We start from the raw sequence: 21,460 nt of genomic DNA, 5'->3' as shown, positions 1-21,460 counted from the left end.
GAGATGCACCCTTTCTGACAAGTAATTATTATAATTCATCATTAATTCATGAGTGATCCTTCTATTAGTTACCATTTCACCATCATGGTAATCCATCATTACCTCATGATTAGTTTAGCAAAACATCTAATTTGGTTCCACTCCTTACGTTAATTAGTGCATAACCTTATTAAATAAAAATGAATCAATCTGTCTTTACCATTAACAGTACAATTGATTAATAGTAGATGTGAAGTTGCTATATTTGGAACTAATTGGTCACTAAATAGTTACTATCACTATCCAACAGTAGCTGTGCTGTATAACTGTGAACAGACAAAGACACAAGTAATCCAAAGTATAGATATAATTTGTGGCACATCGCATCAATATGTTCGCTGCATAACACATCACCAACATAAAGTATAGAAATAGCCCAGCAATCTTATTAACATTTAATTTAAGTTTTTTTTCCTGATTTTCAACATTTATGTTTTCTGACACATTATTTATTTATTTATTATCTTATTTTAGATAAATGAGATCGACTGCTTCACATTTGTCTGCGAACTGTACCGTAGCATACTGAAGGTCAAACTGTGTTGAACCCAACAGAACCATATCATCTGCAAAATACAGAGAAGCAATCTTTAGTTCGCCAAACTGGACACTCTCCTCCCCCCTTGAGATTCTGGACCTTGTGATTATGTTCTGAGTAGTATGATCCCACAGTTGTTTGCCCTCCAGTCTGATTTTTGTAAAAAAAGGGGAACCACTACCGCAGTCTGCCAGACAACAGGCACTGTCCCTGATCTTCATGTGACACTGAAGTGGCGTGCCAGCCATGACAGCCAAATAATGTTCAGAGCCTTCAGCATCTCATGGTGAATCTCATCCACATCCGGCAGCTTGCCACTGAGTAGTTTTTAGACTACCTCAAAGACCTTTACCAGACATGAGGCTTCCCCCAAATTGTACAACTCTGCCTCCCCCACAGAGGATGTCAATCTGATTTAGGATCCTACACAACTCTGATAAGGAAAGCTGGACAATGACAACAGAGTGGGGTCATCGGGAGGGGGCCTTAAAGAGGCAGGAGCTCAAATGGACCATAAAGAGACAGGGGCTGCATAAAGAGCCAGCATAAGATAAATAGGGAGTTATTTAATCTGTGAATTATGCAAAGCTACTCTAGTGCAGTCCAAAAATAAAAACGTAGCACTGGAAATGAGCATAATAGGTCCTCTTTAAAGACATCCAATTTGAAGCTTTTTGTAGGCTTTCTCTGCAGTTTTTATACCAATCTGTGTACTGAAATGTGGAGAAAAGCCTGAAACACTAGAAACTGTTCTGCTCACTCAGTCAGATGCAAAACAAGCACACATTTACTCTCAGCTACAAAACTTTATGTGCGTGTTTGTCAGTTTGTCAATCATATCATTAGTGCAATATCTTTTGTGAATTGGACCTTGAGACGGGGCAGATAGTGGTTACCAATAATGTGCAATCCATGATGCTATTTGACCCAGGTACGATGAACCACACTAGTGAACACAAACTTGGTACTGTAAGTGATGAACAGGTAATGATTCAGTGATCAATGAAAACACTAGGTAACACTTTACAGTAAAGTTCAATTTTGTCCTGTCTTTATTACACACTTTAAGGCAAATCATTGTATTTAAACATTTCTTTTTAGATTTTTGATTAGCAACTAACATCACATATACCTACCTTCTACTTACTTTTTTGCAATCTTATTGGAGCATTTTTACTAAGTAATAATTATATTAAAGCATATATTTTTTATAAGTCACTCTAATCTAATCAAATCATCACATCCTAAGCAAAGCTTCATCTGGTACTATATTGCTCCCAGTTCTGTAGCCTGTATTGGAAAACTAGAGTGGAGATTTTCCAGGTTAACAGCTGATGGGTGACACCTTGTAGCCTACTCTTACACACCTGTGGCACATCATTACCCACAAGCCCCCAATAGTGTAAGTGAAAGTGAGAGGTACATACACTACTCCACATGGGAGAAACCAGAGAGAAAGAAACAGGGAGAGACATGAACTAACACAAAGTTGATGTTTTCTCACGGAAAAAAAAAACAAGGCAACATTACATTCCCCGGCTTGTTGGAGGGTCGCACACCTCCACAGTTACCATGGTAACAGTCATCCCCATGGAGAAGGGTTCCGGCTCAGTCCCGGCGGCCAGTGTTTGATTGAATGCTTGTCAAGATGCAAGATGAATGATGACGTGTAAGAGCCAAACTGATAGACACACTTCACACAGAGGCAGAGTTAAGACCAATAAAAGGCTTGTGTGTGTATGCACAAGTGCAGGCGTGTGTGTATACAGCATGTATTAAAGAGTGGGTCAATGGGGGGTCTAGAAGGATTTTGCTGGCCTGAGCAAAATATCAATGAGTCCTCACACTCTCACTGACTCTTCGCAAATAGAAACATGCATATTTTATGGCATGAATTCTCTAGGAATTAATGCATGCATCAATAAAATAACCCATCTCTGTATTTACATGTATTTGATGTTTCCAGCAGTCCCAATTTGTGTGTGTAACAGAAAGAGTAATACCTTTTAGCAGTGATGTTCAAAGCTCAAAAATGTGCTGTCATTTCTGAAACATGACTCATTCTCCCATTTCTTGCCAACTTCTTGCTTGCATGCACTAATAAGCGACACCAATAAATAAGCAACAAGATTAAAGTAGATAAACATTTTATGTGACCTTAAGATGTGCCAGATACAGGCAGCGGCATTTAAGTGGCAGATTATGAGACTATGCTCCATGCCCTCCATGCCTGCAATGTGAAGTTCATATCCAGTGATAATTAAACCCTTACCACATTTTCATTTTCTTACCTCTACTTTAAATAATTATCCTCAGGCCACTTTCTATTGTAAAGGAATTTTAACAGCTGGATACTGAAGACAAAGCTGCTCTCAGAGGATATGATGGATATACAAAGAAAATTGGCTTTTTGGTGCATGTCTATCATCACTGATGTGGCATTTATTATTGGTACAGATAGCTTACGATGTAAAAGCATTTTAACCTTCAAGCCAACATTATGTTGTAAATACCCCTTTTAAAAAATAAATAAAACAGCAATCAGTTTATATTAGGTCACAATGACACTGGCAACAAGGAACATTGTGTCAGAAAATAAGATAAGATCAAATAAGATAATCCTTTATTCATTTCCACAGCAGGGACATTTAGTGTTCCAGCAGCAGAGGGGAGTAATAGCAAGAACCATCACTAAAGTATAAATAAGTAAACAGACTCAACGGTTGAATTCACATTATTGCACATAGGAAATACTGATATTGCAACATTTAGTATACATTGATAATGCACAAGTGAATTTATCAGTTTTGGTGTGTGCAGTCAACTGGGAGCAGTGTTGATTGTATAGTCTGACAGCAGAAAGAAGCAAAGATCTGTGGTATCTTTCCTTCACATACTGTACCACAGGTGAAACAGCCTGTCACTGAAGGAGCTTCCCAGTGGTGTCAGAGTGTCTTGCATGAGATGGGACATCTTCTCCATCAGGTATAATACCTTTGCCATCATTTTCCTTTCTCCCACTACCTCCACTAGATCAAGTTGGCATCTCAAGAATGAGCCAGCCTTCTTAACCAGTCTGTTAAGTTTCTTCCTGTCAGCAATCAAGATGCTGTTTCCCCAGCAGACCACTCCATAGAAGGTAGCTGATGCCAACATATAGTCAAAAAAGGGTCCTCAGGAGTGCCCCATGCACAAAACATGATTTTCACAATGTTCCCAGCCTTTTCCAGGTGAGAGACAGCATCTATCTTATCTTATCTTATCTTATCTTAGGTTGAAAATGTGCTTAACTATCCTGCACAGCTGGTCTGTACATGACTTGAGAAGCCTTGAGTTGTTGCCTATTGGACTTGCAGCCTTTCTCATCTTGACCCTCCTGAGAGCCTTTCTCACCTGGATTGTTGTGATGGCAAAACTATCCAAGGGTAAACAAAAGTGTCCAAACATCACCAGATCAACAGATATTACTGTTTGTAATGTAGTAATATATAGTACATTGTAAATTGCAGATGCCCTGTTTTATTTGACGTGGGTGGGGGTTACTGGAAGGTCACAGATGTGTTGAATAGACACACAGCCATCTTTGTGTTTTGTGAGTGTTTGAGCCACATTTCAGCTGCATTACAAATGGCCTTGTGCCTTCCTGCTGCTTTTAGCAGTGAGAGAGCTGAGATATGCAATAACAGATATAATAAATATATGATGTGCGTGTTTGTGTGTGCTTTCAGTTTTATTCAAATGGAAACCTGCCTGAGTTTTATGGACTTGCATTAAAGAAATGTGTCAGCGTGTTTAAGAATTGCTGCTTTTCTAAGCAGTTGTGTTGAAGATTAAGATGAGAATAAAGAGTAGATCAAATGAATAAAGAGGAATACTTCACTTTACGTTGCACACTGCACTCTCCACAATCACAAAGAAACATGTTTTCTTATGTGCCCCTATCTAGTCATGCTGATTGATTGATTGATTGATTTGATTTAATGACCACACAGCCAGGCTGGTGGAATTCGTTTTCAGTACAGCTCTTGGTACAGGTTCCAACATTACATTAAACATATAGTACATACAAACAGACACAAACTTACATCACACATAAATACATGCATAAATACATAAATACATAAGGGTTATACTTAATCCACAACAACAACAGTCCTCAGCGACAGCAACAACAACAGTCCTCAGCGTTTGGAGTTCAGAATGGTTATTGCTATGGGAATGAAACTATTTTTGAAGCGGGTTGTTCTGGAAGAGATTGTCCTGTAACGCCTCCCAGAGGGCAGTAGCTGGAAGGCGTAGTGTGCAGGGTGGGTGATGTCAGAAGTGACCTTGTGCGCCCTGCGTAGTGTCCGTTTGAGATGGAGTGATTCAAGGGATGGTAGGGGTGAACCAATGACTTTGGATGCTCTGTTGATGATGCGCTGTAGTTTCTTCCGGGAGAGTGTGTCAAGACTGCCGAACCAGACTGTGATGGATGTGGTGAGGATGCTTTCAATGATGGCTGTGTAGAAGCGGAGCAGGAGATGAGACCTTACTCTGAATTTCTTGAGCTGTCGGAGATGGAAGAGTCTTTGCTGGGCTTTTTTGTAGATGTGGTCTGAGTTGGTTTTCCATTTGAGGTTGTTGCTGATGTGGGTCCCAAGGAATTTGAATGTGTCAGTGATGGAGATGGGTTCACCTTCAATGAACACAGGAGTTTTGGGGGATGGCTGGCGTCTGAGGTCGACGATGAGTTCTTTTGTTTTTGATGTGTTGAGTAGGAGGTTGTGGTCTGTGCACCAGGTCACTGCTTGGTTGATCTGTGCACGGTATTCAGTTTCTTGGTTGTTGGTGATGAGTCCTATGATGGTTGTATGGTCCGCATATTTGTACAGGTTGACAGAACTGTGGTGTGATGTGAGCTGGTTGGTGTAGAGGGAGAATAGCCAGGGTGAAAGTACACAGCCTTGGGGTGCGCCTGTGCTGAGGGACAGAGGGGAGGATGTGTTGTTGTTGATCTTCACCTTCTGTTGCCTGTTCCAGAGAAAACTGTGAATCCAGTGACAGATGCATGGGTCGATGTTCATGTCCAGTAATATATGATAGTTTTGGTTTAATTACAGATATCTGTCTCAAACATTTCTGCCTCTACATCATTAAGAAATTATATTATTATTATATTATATTTTAAAAATTCAACAGTAACTTGTCTTTCCAGAAAAGATGTCCTGTTACTCTGATGTTTTCATTGGAACTACCTTCTACCACAGAATCCATATGAAAACTTTGTGTGTTGTGTGGATTATCTGACTGAAAATACTCCCTGACTGTTGTCATGACAATAACATTTTTGAGGTCAGACCATGGTCGGATCATATTCTGGAGATTTTTGTTTTCTTCATGAGGGTGTCCGATGACCTGACTGAATGCATAGAACTTGAAACATATAGTCATGCGGAGACACATTGGACACAAAGAAATAACAAACCAAAGTAAGATTATTAGATTTTTGTTTCCCTCAATCACACGATTCCAGTAATCAAGGTTATTTATTGTCAGAACACTTATGCAAATTAGTCTTAACTACTGCAGTGTACTCTCATCCATCATCCAACCGATATACACTAACTGATCACTGCATTATGACTACATCCTGCATTAATTAGACATAATACTGATAATAATAATGATAATAACAAAACCGAGGCACATAAACTGCTAATGTAGATTAGTTGCATGTAAGCATAATTTCAGAAGAGTTATATAGTGATAGGGCTCTCACTAAGATAGGTGAACTTGAAAGTGTGTGTGTATGTATGCCACCTAAAAATTGTGTTTTCTCAGAACTCCATCTGTGTAAATTGGGCTGATGGTCAACAGAAAGTCTGCACTCAGGTCCTTCACGAGAGGGAGAGAGAGATAGAGAGAGAGAGAGAGAGAGAGAGAGAGAGAGAGAGAGAGAGACTGGTAGTGTGATGGGTAGAGAGATAGAGGGAGGTGTGTGTATGTTGAGGGGAGGGGGGTGATAAATGAGTCTACACCATGCTGTCATTTGTACTTTGGCATCCAGTCCACAGCACAATTTAGTGTAAAATATTACTCTGGCCCCTTCAGATGACAAAGTTTAATGCTGATGTATGAATAGACAGAGACTATCCCCAGCTGCTATTGAACAGAGGGAGGTAGCTATTCTTCTAGAAGGGCAATTAACTAGCATACACACAACCACTGAAGAGAGTGGACACTGAAAATAGGCAGCCATAGTCTGATCTTCTATGTGTGACAAAATGTTATGATGATGCAGGAAGATTAGAAAAACTAAGAGATGAGATGGGAACCCAGAGAGATTGTCAGATTAAAAAATAGCATTTTGACATGATGCATCATATACTGTTGACATTAACATAATTGGAGTGTGTAGATTTTCTCATTCTCCCAGAAATTCATGAGCTGCATGGAAATCTCTGGAACTTTGCTGCACACATTTCCTGAGAAAATGTTCATTCTCATTTCCAAGAGACATTAACTATTTACATTGAGTTAATTCACTTGTATTGGCTATATAATTGTTTTAAAAAGTACTATCCTTTAACTTTGTCCGACATAATGTCTTGCATGAAATGCATAATTTAAATTTTTCTGAATGCTATTTCACAGTCTTTTAAACATTTTGGCAACTTTAAATATCGTACAGATATAAGAAAAGTTGTGAAGAAAAGTTACTCCAGTAGCAACATCACTACAGGCTGCAGCAGGCAGTTGTTTTCAGTGAAAAAGCTCTAAAAAGCCACTGTGTGCTATACTGGGTTGTGCAATATCACGTAGTTGTACTCAGTCTCACTGTCAACATACTTCGTCCAGAAGTCTTACAATCATACGACTGGCTACATGTAACTGATGTAATTCTGCCTTGTGTTGTCTACCAGTATGTATCTGTAACAGGGTGTAATAGTAAATTCTATCTGTGATGGTGGTAAAAGATTGTTAAAATAGATTGTTAAAATAGTTAAACTGGTATTATGAAAAAAACAGGGTTAAATGTTAAAACATTTTTAATTCATTCATTGAGTATTCCATTCTTTATTGTAAAAAAAAAAGTAAAATATATAATAGTGTTATCAGTGATCTACATGGCAATCTTGATCTACGAGTATGGGATTGATTGTTTTGGTCTCCGCCCACAGTACGCAGGGAAAATCGCGGTAGTTTCCTCATACCAGTAAATACTCTTATTGAGGAAACATCGTTATCACTCTTTGTGATTATTTCTCCCTGTTTTCAGGTAGCTATGCTGTCAGCGATTCACGCTTTTAAAGTGGTTGTGAGAATGTTATAATATGTTTTGTGTGTTAAGAGAGTGTTTATGGAATATTTTGAGTTCAGTTAAGAGTAGTTTTGCTGAGCACGCGCGTGCGTGTGTGTGGAAGATGTCCCTGCTTGTGTGCAACGTTCAACCAACAACTGCATCGAGTGTTTCTGTCACATGTGAATACATATGTACACTTTGGTAAAAAAGTATTTCAAGTTGTTTGTAAATTGTGTATATGTAGAAATATACCAGTAAATGCTCTTATTGAGGAAACATCGATATCCCCCAGACCAAAACAAAGCTATAAGGATATTAAATATATGACTCCTTGTTCTAAGTGCTGCTCAGTCATGTTGGAAGCTCCTCTGGGAATGGACATGGAGGTCATTGCCATCTTTTGTTAGTAGAAAGCTGAATCTTACCAAATCTTACCAAACCAGTTTACTTTGACCCCTCAAACTGAATGAGTTTTCATGTGTGCAGCCATCAGGATGTTCTCTTAGCGTAACTCATATTGTCCACATTATATAACCCAAACATCTACAGTGAGTTTATAGAATGACTGGATTGCTGCTGCCAACTCAGGTGTTATGCACCATTTCCTATCAGCCACTTGCACCTGAATCATATTTTTATAAATGCAGAGAAAGCATGACAGCTGTCTTTAACTGCAGGGAGCAACTGAACTCCGGCCTGGCTGTTAAGGGTTAAATCAGACAAAGACATTTGTCAAGAATGTTTTTGTGAGAATATGGGCCAACACAACTTGTTTTACCAGTTTGTGATCTAATTATCATGATTATCTCATGATCTGGTCAACTGCCAAATACATTTTCTATGTTCTATTGAACCTCCTGACATGCTCAGGGAATTTTGAAACAGGATATGTCTTTTCTGTCATTTGTCTGCGTGAAACATATCGGTTTTAGGTACTGCAGAAGAATAAGGAGGCTGTACACTTTATCCCCAACCAGTATGTTCTCATGCACCTAGAAATTTAAGAATGATTGTTTTCTAACATGTCTTGCTAGGATTGCAGGTTATTTTGAATGGGGAATTGTTGTATTGGGGTGTGTTCACCAACACATAATTCCAGTTATTGTAGCTGTTTACGTGATGTCTGTAATTGAATATCTTCCAGGTTGTGGTACAGAGGTATATATTTTGAAAGAGAGAGAGGAAAGAGGTTTATAAAGCCAGGGAGAGGTTCTGGTTAACATTCAGATCTACTGAAAGGTCCTGTGGGTGAGTTTATTTTGTTTTGGTAGAGAAATTTCATGTAATCTTTGAATCAGAATGCTTTTGTTTATAATTTATATTTTATTTACTGTTACTTAAATGATTTACTTTACTGTAACATTCAAATTGTAAATGTACATCTCAAAGAATGTTGTAAACATATTTCTTGCTTTGATTGAGATTCATTAATACAAATTATTATTCCAACAGGTGTCTCACTATTTGCAATCATGATCAAATTGGTAATTATGATCTTTTGTATTATGAGTTAATTTTTAATTTAAATATGCGCCTTTTTAGAACATTTTCTATACCAATCTACAACTTCTATATACACAGTATGTTTGATTCTGTGATTTTGACCTTGAACATTTTTCAATTTCTCTAATAGTTGAGCATTGCTATTCTTGCAGGATTGCTTTTTGGTAGGTTCATCTCAATAACAACAATGATTGTATGTTCAATAATATGTACCAGTAATATACACAATATACAACATCTATATGATTATCTTTACCAGAAAGCCACCAGCAGGACAGACGTGTGTCTAACTCAGTGGCACAAATTGATGACAAACGTAAGCTTTCCATGTCTGCATGTGATCATGAATCTTGCCATGACATCGCCATCATGAAAAGCACAGCAAACCTTTATTGCTATATTAGAAAATTGAATATTTATTTCATGTTAAATCAGGTGTTTTTAACACTCGTATCACTGTATTTGTGATGTGTCTGTTCTTCTATCAGGTTCTTGTAATATAGTTGTAAAGTCACACTTAGAGTGTTAAATATATGTATGTTTCTGTTTTCATGCAGGAGTAGGTTTTGCATGCAACGTCCGTCCTCTGAAGCCAGGTTAGAGATTCACTTTTAAGTATTTTGACATTTAAAGCACAGATGAAACCATTCCGTGGATCACTTTGTATAGAAAGGTCTAATACCCATTGTTTTTTTAAAACTCCATTTAGGATGGCCCTGCTACTATCCCACCCACATCCGTAAGCTGATTGCACCTTTTGTTTTTACAATTCTGTTGCATCTGTCTTCTTTTGTTTTTGTTGTTTTGTTTTTTAGACCAAACCACTATCTGGGCAATTGTAGAGAGATTTCAAATATCTATTGCTAACTATTTGAATACCTCTGTCCAGAATGCTGGACAGACTGGTTTGACAGGGATAATCCTAGTGGAAGTGGAGACTGGGAGACCCTCTACAATCTTCGCAAGGAGAACCCAGGAAAGATCTGCCCTAAACCAGTGGATATTGAGGCCCGAACTCTTTCTGGTCTCACAGTGGGTGCAGCAGGTGATGTCAACACTCAGTAAGTATATGATTTATTTAGTGATTCATATTGCTTGTATTGATCTACTGAATGTTTTGCATTTATGTTGCTTGTTTGTGTTTTTCACATTTTATTCTACTGTATTTTATTGTATTCTGTTATATTGAGTCATGTACTTGTTAACCACTGAGCATCAGGAAAAAGGCATACACAGCAGCATATTTTATGCAACTGAACAATTGTTAAAAGGATGAAATACATGAATGTTAATTGGGTCTAATTATCTCCTAGTTAGAGAATGTCCTCATTTGTCAATTACAATATTGTGTGTGTAATATTCAAAATGTCCTCAAAGTATTCATTCTGTTTTATATACACACATCTGGAAGTCCATGCAGATGCACAAATGCTTCCATTAGATTATTTTCAGTCAGTGTCACTCTGTGTTTCTTCTTTCAGGTTAGACCCAACTGTAGGATTCATCTGCAAAAACCAGGACCAACCCAAAAAGATGTGTAATGATTACCGTGTTCGTTTCAGCTGCCACCCCCCTTTCTGTGGTGGAGGAGGTAGGTGCATATGCATTCATTTAGTGTGGCGCTCTGGCTACACAGTGTCCCATCAGTCATCCTGTTTATCTTAATTGCACCCTACAGTATGCTGGACCAAGTGGTATGACCGTGATGATCCCAGTGGAACAGGGGACTGGGAGACTTTGAGTGATCTGAAGGTTGCGTACCCAGGACAAATTTGCGACTACCCTCTGTACATAGAGGCTGTTACCATTGATACACTGACCCCAGCCATGTCTACAGGGGAGATCTTCTCTGTGTAAGTATTGAAGTATGGCTGGAATTATTCCTGAAACAGTGAATGTAGACTTTGTTGAGGAACATTTACATTACATTTGTTTAAATTTTAATGAGCCCCATGAGGAAACTGGGCAATAGGCACATCATAGTATCTGAAACTTTTAAACATAGCTGAGCCATTACTTCCTTCTTGTTCTAACAGCTTTAAATTATAAAGTAGTGTCTGTGTGTTCTGAGTACGAAATATGAATACACCAATTAATTATTGCTCGACAATTCCATCCTTTTATTTACATAGAGGTTTTATATTTCAAATGAAGTGACATCTGCTCTTACAAGATTACCTCAAACAGTAACAGCATTTAAAATAGATCATGTTTTTATCAAATTCAAAGAATAATGTATAGTTTTAGCAATGTACCTCATTAAAAAGAAGTTCTTGTTCTGCATTTTGCTTTGAGTAGCACGCTGACTCATCAATCTCTTGGAATCATTTTTCAGCTACAACCCAACTTCAGGATTTGTTTGCCGCAAAAAGGACCAGAAATCTGGCAAATGCCGTGACTACAAAGTTCGTTTTGGGTGCCCATGCAAATATTAAGCCCTGAGTGATAGCAGTGTGGACACAAGACATGCAGATTCTTGTTTTTTTAAGTGTCCTTTCTTTTCTAATTTAGTTTTTAACACAATACCGGGACCCTGAAATCAAAGAAGCTAAATGGAATTCAGCAATAGTTCATTTTATTGGTTGCGTCTGTGCTTTTCCTACTGTGACATTATGAAATGATTATCTTATGATTACTGCAAGGTACAAATCAACAGCAATAAAATGATTAATAGACAGCAAACATCTTTTATTATTATGTTCCACTCATAACAATTCTATCTTGCTGATGGTTTTACTCAGAAGCTCATGAAGTTATGGCTTTCTCTAAGACTTATGTGTTTTTAACAGATGTTGGGAACTAATATGGTAATAGACACTCGGTATATCTGAGTTCTATATCAAATTATACATGCAAGCACAATTATAAAAGGTACATTTCATTTTAATTTCTCTTTCCTTTTTGAACATATAGTTTCCTTTCTATTAATAGCACTTTGTGTTTCTAATGTGTGTAGGTTTAGAGTCCTTACATCCTCACTCTCTGCCCTTAATCACAACTGTGCCATGTTTCTGTCAAAGTCAAATGCTCCTGATGTGGGCCTGCACCCGCCCACACAAGCTCCTGCAAACCCTTACAGTAAAACTACATATACACACACATGCACAGAGACACACAAATACACACACACACACACACACACACACACACACAGACGCACACTGAGGGGAGCAGGGAGATACAAGGTGATTCCTGCTACCTCAACACCATCAACATTTCCACAGAAGATGAACACTTGTGATAGGTGCTGCTGAAAAGAAACTCTGCAGTGCACCGTGCAGAATGTAAAATGAGGGAAGAAAACTTTTCCACTGCCTGATGCTGTGGGGAAAAGCTTGTGGTCTTTTGGTGTTTTTCTAATGCTTTCATGCTTGGACTTCATCCATATTTCTGCCCTTTGGTGCCATTTAGCTGGTGTGTCTGCATGTGTATCCTCCTTTACTGTAACACAGTGTTGAACTGAAAGGGACAGAGAAGAGGACAGAAGGAAAATGACATAAACTGGATGCAATCTGATAAACCTCCCTTTTCCAATTTTTTATGATAAAACTGAAGAGGAGAAGTTCTGCCATTGGTGGTGAAGTGAAATGAAATCTGCACAATTGAAGTGCAATAGAAATGTTGAAGCTTGAGAGCATTATGGTGTTCCATTCTTTTCCATTAATCTCCCAATATTCCATGGCTGTGAAGGCCTATTTATAGACCAGGGGATGATTAAGTGGTGAAGCACTGTGCAACAAAGGGAACCAAGCTCATTTTCTTTTTCCCATCCTCCCTCTTCCTTACATATTCTCTACCTTCTTGTCTCTCTTTCTCCTTCCTTCCCTCTGTGTCTTTGTCTTCATCGTCTTTCTCAAGTCATATACAAGCTAATACAGTATATACACCCAACCTTCTCTCACATAGTTTAGTTGTCAGAGAAATTATGTTTGACTCAAGGGATAAGTCCTTCAATTAAATTTTTTTTTTTCTATTAATCTTTTGACAAAGGGGTTTATGGAAACGTTAATTGTTATCAGAAGAGTGACAGCAAAGAAGCAGACTTAACATGAGAGGATGACACCCCATCCAGCATGTTTTCAAGCTGGCTCAAGACTAAAGGGTGTCCATTAGTTGGAATTGCAGGTGGAAAATATGCACATGCAGGGAGATCCTACTTACACCTTCCACAGCAAGGTGTCCTTGAGTGGAAGTAGAACACTGCACAGGAAAAATGGTTAAGCTCATTTTCATGTGTACAGACGTGATTAATGGGAGAGAGGAGAGGAGAGGAGAGGAGAGGAGAGGAAAGGAGAGGAGAGAAGAAGAGAGGAGAGGAGAGGAGTGACCTGGCCAAGCTCAAGACTGGCCTCATTTCATCACCTCCAGAACAGCGAGGGCATAAATGAGATCAAACCCTTCTTTATGTTTCCACACTGATGCTCACTATCTGCTGGTCCACATCCAGATTTTCCCTGGGTTTTAACAGAGGCTTAGGTGGCAACATTTTCCTGCAGGGTGGATTTTGCACAGGGCTTACTGTAGATGCTGAGGACCTTTGTAACAAGTATTTGTCTATTAAAACCACTCTGGGGATTTGTGCAAAGGAGAGAAACTGCTGAAAGTAACTCAGAAGACTAGAGACTTGAATATGTTGAAATGACTATTTTGTCAGTCAGAAAAAGAAGAACACACCCATGTGTTTGTGAGAGGAGTTTTATATTGAGAATTAATGCAGCAATTTATCTCTCATGCACTGAAGTTTATTGTTTGCACGCGTAAAAGAGATGTAAGAGTTTGAGATTGAAAGTAGCTAAATTTATTGCAATTGAACACATCTCATATGTCCATAAATCTGTTGCAGTTTCTTGCAACCACACTATGCATGTATTTAAAGACAAGTCTGTCACACTGTTTAGCATTTCTGTTTATCTGTCCAATATATTTTGGTTGTGCTGCAGTCTTGGCAACCCATGAAAACACTTGAGCTGTAGAAGGCATAGTCCATGTACCTTGAGTTATTTTTAATAAATCCCTAACCAGGCAATTTAATAATTCTCAAATCCAATGCGTCAAATGCCATTTAATCTAAAGACACAAATTTATCACATTTACGATGGCATAAATTTGATTCATGCTAAATTATGGGTATATGAAAAGCTCAGCCTCCATCACTTCAGTACACTCTCTGGGTAGTGAAACACCAAGTTTAAATCCCTCTTACCAAGGCAATATGAGCCTGAAAAGCTATTAGAGCATGACTCCTGAGAGATGAACAAGACAAAGGCGTCATGCCTGTACCTTTCCGGAAGGTGAGAACAATACCAGGCTATTTTCACTCTGACAAGCCATATTAGTCGTGCCAGCTTTTGCCTGATGGCAACTCCTGCATGATAGCTGTCTGGGACATTTTGTTTCCAGTCACAGTAGCTGATCCCTTGATTGAAAACATTAAATGCTGAGAGTGTTATCCCTGTTTGGAGCCTCTGATCCTGGATGTCTGAGGCAAGTGCTGGGCCCTCTCATCCCCAGCTGCAACAGTTCATCCCAGGATCTTTGTGGAAACATAGTGGATTTTATTACTGAGGTTGGAAGCCTTAAAGGTCAGAGACGTAAGCCATCTGTAACCTTTCCCTTAGAAGAAGACTTTCAACTGTATGTGAAGCAGGTCTCTAATGAAAAACATGAGCACGTCTTCCAAGCCTTTCTTATCTTTGGAACTGTGAACCCAACAGTCCCTTTAGTGCTCCTGTATGCCTGAGAGGACGCACTGTTTATTTCTGCATCACTTCCTGTGTGGCAGCACAGATCTGGCTTTATATTGCATGTTGAAGTGTGATTATAATGGTGGCATTCACATTTACAGGTTGTTTCCATGTCTCTTGTCAATGGTCTGTAAAATGGTGAGAATTAGATCAAGCACTAATGAGTTGCTAATAGGCACCAAGAGAGCTCATCAACAAAACCCCAGATGCACACAAATCGTCCATGTGTGTCTGCTCTTTATTCATGCTTCCATGTCTAACTTTAGAAGCCCCCCTCTCTTACTCTGATTCATGGACACCAAAGATGGAGATGTCTTGGCAGAAAGAAGTTTATTGGAGGCTTTCCTGTAACAGAATGTAAAGCCTTGTGAGTTTCTCTTCTATTCTCCAGTCTCTTTCTCTGCAGGCGAGCCCTTGGCACCAACTAGTCCAGTGGGGAAAGGTACTTGCAAAAAGTGCCAGGATTTCTGTTTGAGGGCCAAAATATGTAGGCAGACAGATGCATCTGTCCACATTCTGTCTATTCCTCTCTTTCGAACTTCCTCTCTGGCTCTCACTCAGTCTCTCTCTATCGCTCTCTTGCTCTCACACACACGCACGAGCACACACACAGGGGGCTGTTTTCTCATCGTTCATACTGAGAATTGCCCTGTAAGGACATCCTTATCCTGCAAACCAGACTGCTGGACGCTCTGTAATAACAACTCCAGCCGTCCTCCATCCAATCAGCCTGGCTCTCTGCTGTGTGTGTGTGTGTGTGTGTGTGTGTGTGTGTGTGTACGTGTGTGAATATGCATGATTTCTTTCCTAAGATCTAAAACCACAAAGCACAGAAAACATGTATTTTCCTGACAAGAACAGAGGTATAAACATCTCATTTATTAGTCTTTGATAATGTTTTAGAAAATCCATTTACATATAACTTACACTATACATTATAGTGTTTACATTGAATTAATATGCTGAGAACCATAAATAACATGAAAAATATATTATAAAAAAAATATATAATAAATGAATGCATGGGGATGCTGAGCCTATAGATGTACAGAAGTGGATTATCCTGCAGAAGAGGTTTGAGAAGTTTCTGAAGACATTTCTTGGGTCTGGGTCAACTTTGCCATCTACTGAAACTGCTGTGAGTCCAACTGACTACAACTGTCCTTTATGAAGGGCACCTTTTAAACCTACCAACAGGGAGTTGATACTCATATAAGTTGAAATATAAGTTATTGGTGGCATACTCCTTTAAAATGGTATGTAAAACATGGGACAGACATAACATAATATGTATATGGATCACGGATCAAAAAAAAAAAAGGATTAGTTAGATATTACGTTAAAACTGGTTTAAATTGGTATCAATACATATCTGGGATAAAAGCTGTCTAAAACAAAGTTTCCTTTACTTGTATACTTTTTTAAAAAACTTTATTGAACACACATCTTTACTTATATACGCCCATGGCCGGTCGACGAGGAACCTGATTGGACAAGCACTCCTAATAACCTATTCCTGAACTGTATCTGACTTCGCCTCAAACAATTCAAACAGAGTGGATTGCACTGAGTATGACGAGCTTGGCAAGCAAGTATCATTTTCTACTTCTACTGCTTGCTGTTTCTACCATGACGACGGGTTCATTCATAAACTACGTCATAACGTGTAATATGACATTATTTGGAACGGGGTGTAAAAAACATTAGCTTGTGGAGTGTGATAAATGAGGAGACAAGAGACGGAGATGCGTCGAGTCAGTTTTACTCTCCACTTCATATATTTCAACAACACAGTACAGCAGGTGATGTGAAACTGCAACAACAACGTTTGCTAGCACCCCGTCAACATCTCCCTTAAAGGTACAGTCCCTTGGTGAGTGTCCTCAGTGTTTATGGTGAATGTAAATGTAGCTAGAAGCTTGTTACCTAGCATATTTTAGTATATATACAAATATATAATTATACATTTACCTTTATTGGTATCAAATACAAACAAGTACCTTTGTTAGTCAGAGTTGGTTAAGCTAGCTACTCTTACTATAGGCCTACTCTTCCTAAAAGGAACTATGTCCCCCCCAAGTTTATTCAGTGCATATGTAGCCTATGTTTTGATGCTTTTACATCAAAACAGCAGAGAGTAATTAGAATCAGTTGAATCGAAACATTATATCATATTTAGGACCTTTGTATAATTTTATAATTACAATATAGCTTTTTTAACGAGTGTAGTCTATTGTAGCATGACAGTTCTATCATTAGCTTACAGAAATAACTGCACCACAGCAGACGTACAGTGCCAATGGTAATTTTTTGAATGTGGTAGTACATAATCATAAAACCAGTAGAATTAACCATCACACTTAATCATCATGGTACTGACCAAATTACTATGCTCTTTTTTGATAGGCTAGTATTACCATGGTCGATAGAAGTTACTGATGCCTGTCATAAAGTAAGAATGCAGCTTCAGAAGAAAGTGCCTGACTGTAGTTGCTGGGGGGTGGGGGGGGGGCATTTGTCAGCACTAACTGGAAGTGACAGTGTGCAGAGAGGTCCTAATTACTGTCTCACTTGACTAATTGTCGTTTCTGAAGAATGTATTCCCACTGAGGTCCCAGGGATCTCATTAACAGCACTGCTCAAGACATATAGGCCAGTACTGACTTCAGCATGCTGTTATGTTCATTGCTGAAGCAAAGCCACAAGTTGGAGCTGTAATTATATTATACTCAAAATTGGCATGGTTACGAGTGAGGCAGATATGGTATGGTGCATTTACAGGGATGGACATTGTGACGCTGTTGCTGGGAAAAATAACAAGTTTATATTTTGTTATTGTGCAAAGAAATAATGCGTGCGTGTTCTTCTTCTTTTGAAAATGTTAAGCCATCCTTAGCTACAGTCATCCTGACATAATGGCTTAATGAATTGAGATCATCGTTAGCGTTCTGGAGCCAACCATGTTAAAATAAACTTGTAGCATTCAGAATAATGCAGCGGAGATGAGCTTTTCGTATAGGGCGACTGAACTGAATGAATGTCTTCTCTTTCAGGGTCTTACCATTCAAAGTGCATCAGCTTCTCGTTTCCATGGTATCCTTCCCTGTGCCAATGCTATCTTTCCACCAGTCTGCCTGTGCGAGAGAGCGAGGGAAGGGGGGAGAGAGAAACAGAGGGAGAGAGGGAAAATGACAGAAGGCTTTTAGCAGTGGTTATCTCTCCTTTGCATAAAGTCCCCTTTGCATTACCCAGTGCATGGTGTCTGAATAAACACACCAACCAGCTCATATGGAAGCCTCCCTGGGTTACAAGCAAGTGGGTGTGTATAAACTCATCTAATTTGTGGTCTCCTTCAAAAATGACATGGTTTGATTATGGATGGGAAAAAAAGAGTACATCTCCCAAATGGCACTAGGGATATTTTCCTATTAGTCACAAAGAGCTGAAGGAGCAGGAATCATTTTAAGATCATAATGAGGCAGTTTGCCATTCCTGTCACCTCCTCTTTTATAACTGCTTTACACACAGTTTTTCTCATCTGGCTGGCTTACTCTGAAGTGTAAAGTTTGGTAAATGACGATTTATAATCAGTAATCAAGGTATGAACACACACAATGAGTAAGTCATACTCTTTAATAAAGCACAACTGATTTTTTGACCTTAAATGCTCAAGTATATGCTCATGCACTGACATACAATGCTATATAGCTATAAGCCAATTAAGTCAGAATTATTTGTGGCACTTCTTAATTATATTCTGTAAATTACATTGTGGGTGCAATTAGTGTGGGGGCACTTGAGTGCTTAGCAAACTTAGTGCAATACCTCAGTTTTGAGCCAGAGGGCGCTGTGACTTTAACAGGAAACCGGCATGCCTGTCAGTTGCTGTCTTCTCCCTAAGCTCAATGAGCATTCCTTTCATGCTGTGTGAAGCTCTGCTGACTTATACGGAACCTCTGAATTTCTCCATAATTATGCTAATGGTCCAGATGGTTGCATGATGAGTGCCATTCTCTTTGATATTCTCACACTGCAGAGTGCTGGTGTGCAGACCCACGCAAACTGACACACGCTCAAAGTCAACGTTCACACCACCTACTTGATCCCATGTAATTACTTCGTGTTTCCTTTAGCTGACACAAGCGCCCTCTTCGCCATTAAATGCGTTTGCTTTTTATTAGAGGGTTTGACAGATGCGGTAATGGAGTAGCACTTCAGTAAAAAAAAAAAGCGAGGGTAGGCATCAGTGTGCTTTGCTTATCCGCGCTTTTAAATGTAATTTCACCAGTATGCAGTCTAATAAACAGATGTAACACACAGGCAGTAAACAGCACCGTCAGACTCCAAGAATAACCTAATAATATCAGAGGAGATAAAAAATACCATAAAGTAGGACAAGGTCATCCAGAAGATCTATTATAAATGCACTAAAAAGCCCACACAGGACTATTGTAGTGACTCTATATTGGAGTAGATCTACTCAACACACACTCATACACACACAGGCCAGCCATTCACACTTGAGCCACACAATCACGGTGTTCATCCAGGCTTTGGACGCTGGTGGCGCCGATCAAAGAGGCCCTTTCACATCTCAGTTGGGATGAATTGCCCCTCCACACTTTTGGATCGGGGCGCACTGCTGTACCTATAGCTCCAGCTGATCCTCTGGCGCATGAAGGGGGCGGACGCTGATAAGGTGCATGTAGTGTTAAATCAATAGCATGTAGGCCCATGCAAGAGCCGCAGATATCAATCTTCTCGGTGCAACACATCCTATAGGATATAGCCTCGTTTGAACTCGCTAATCAGATCAAAAAACGTGATAGGCCTACTTACAGTCTCGAGAGATACTGCATGTCTTTCCCCCGTGAAATGTAACCCAGCATTGGAGCTTTTGTGTGTACCCCCCCCCCCCCCCCCCCCCCACACACACACACACACCTTCACATCGGAGGATGGCTCACACTCGAGAAGTCTGTTGCTGGAAGGCTTTCAAGTCTAAAGTGGAGTTATTTGCATAGGTTAAATATTCGTGCCTTTCAGCAGCTTCTGTCGATATTACGGATTTGCTGTTCTGCCAATTTTAATTCCTTTCATCCCACTCCTCCCACATTTCTGAAATGATGGGGGAAATTGTTGAAAGGTTGTTGCTTGAAATCCTGTAAAAAAAAGAAGTAGTTTAGAAAGAGAAGTTGTTAATCACACTCACACACACACACACGCACACAAAACAAACAACAAACACAATACTCATGCATATCCTACTCAGGTGTACGGTGAGGGAAAAAAAATCAGTGCAAGTATTTCCCGCAGGCATGAGATTATATCGCTTGTGTGCAGAGGTTGGACAGTTATTGTGTGTGCACAGTTGTGTCTTTATGTGCCAAGTGTAGAAAAATGCCTGTAGAATTAGACAATAATCCTACCCCCCCCCCCCCCCCCCAAAAAAAAAAATCATTGCTGGTTATTTGAACCCCGAGAATAGAGCAGACTCGCAGCTTTTAGCGGCCAACGTGGGTTTGCTGTGTCTCTGTCCATGGTGCTGAATCAAGATCCTGCGCCAATAGGCTAAACTAGTGAAAAGCGTGAATCAATCAAGCGTAAATAGAGTGCTACAGATACGTTTTAACTCGTATCACTTCAGTCCAAGATAATCACATTTGATTAATATAACAAACTTATTTTTGATCGTATGGAATAACTAATTTCTCAGCGTGATTGCATTCATATTGTGTGGGCATACGTAAGTGTTTTTGCTTTTGTGAATGGAAGCGAAACTGGCGGCAGTTTGGACGCATTTCAATTAAAGAGTCACCCTGAAGTTCCTGTTTTATGAGAGCTCTGAAGAGACTGGATAGACTGTTTACCGACACATCTTCAAAAAGCATGCGATCCTGGCGCCAAGTTGTGAGAGAAACAGTATCTAAAGCCTTATGAAATAAACATTCACTCCACCCCCATTATTTTTATCTCACTTTCTCTCACTCTCTCCTGCTAGTGCTATCCATATGTACATGCCTCTTTACCTTTCGCTTTTCTCCCCATTTCTCTCTTTTCCTATCTGTTTCCGTATCTCCGTTCTCTCTCTCTCTCGCTCTCTCTCTCTCTCTGTCTCTCTGTCTCTCTCTGGTGCGCGTTCACAACACTAACCTTGGCTCGACGTCAGAGCCTGTGCAGCAGTGCAGTATAATGGGAGCGCAAGCAACCCAGAGCGCCTCATAGGGGGCTGCATATCGCTGCTGTATCCTCTGCTTGGCGCTCTCTAACCCCTCTCCAACCCTCTCCAGTACCTCACCTATAGCCCATGCTTGTACTCCCCCCTCCCCACTGGATCCGTACCCTTCGACA

At 39.6% G+C, this 21,460-nt stretch overlaps 1 protein-coding gene across 1 annotated transcript; it reads left to right on the top strand.

The window, feature by feature from the left end:
• Positions 1–9,044: 9,044 nt before the first annotated feature.
• Positions 9,045–11,800, top strand: LOC128376848 (uncharacterized). Its single transcript, XM_053336702.1, has 10 exons — positions 9,045–9,110; positions 9,315–9,346; positions 9,496–9,529; positions 9,625–9,681; positions 9,923–9,961; positions 10,075–10,104; positions 10,255–10,426; positions 10,847–10,953; positions 11,035–11,218; positions 11,701–11,800. The coding sequence occupies exons 2-10, from the start codon at positions 9,335–9,337 to the stop codon at positions 11,798–11,800; spliced, it is 735 nt and encodes a 244-aa protein (XP_053192677.1). The 5' UTR covers positions 9,045–9,110; positions 9,315–9,334.
• The last annotated feature ends 9,660 nt before the right edge of the window (positions 11,801–21,460 follow it).

This window comes from Scomber japonicus, chromosome 17, assembly GCF_027409825.1.
Source record: "Scomber japonicus isolate fScoJap1 chromosome 17, fScoJap1.pri, whole genome shotgun sequence".
Taxonomy (NCBI): Eukaryota; Metazoa; Chordata; class Actinopteri; order Scombriformes; family Scombridae; genus Scomber; species Scomber japonicus.
Note: the sequence above shows the minus strand (reverse complement) of the source record. Positions and strands in the feature narration are given on the sequence as shown.

Coding starts and splice junctions, on each gene's coding strand:
- LOC128376848 (XM_053336702.1), top strand. Junction 9,962..10,074: donor CGTCCGTCCTCTGAAGCCAG/GTTAGAGATTCA, acceptor AACTCCATTTAG/GATGGCCCTGCTACTATCCC. Junction 10,427..10,846: donor GCAGGTGATGTCAACACTCA/GTAAGTATATGA, acceptor TTCTTCTTTCAG/GTTAGACCCAACTGTAGGAT.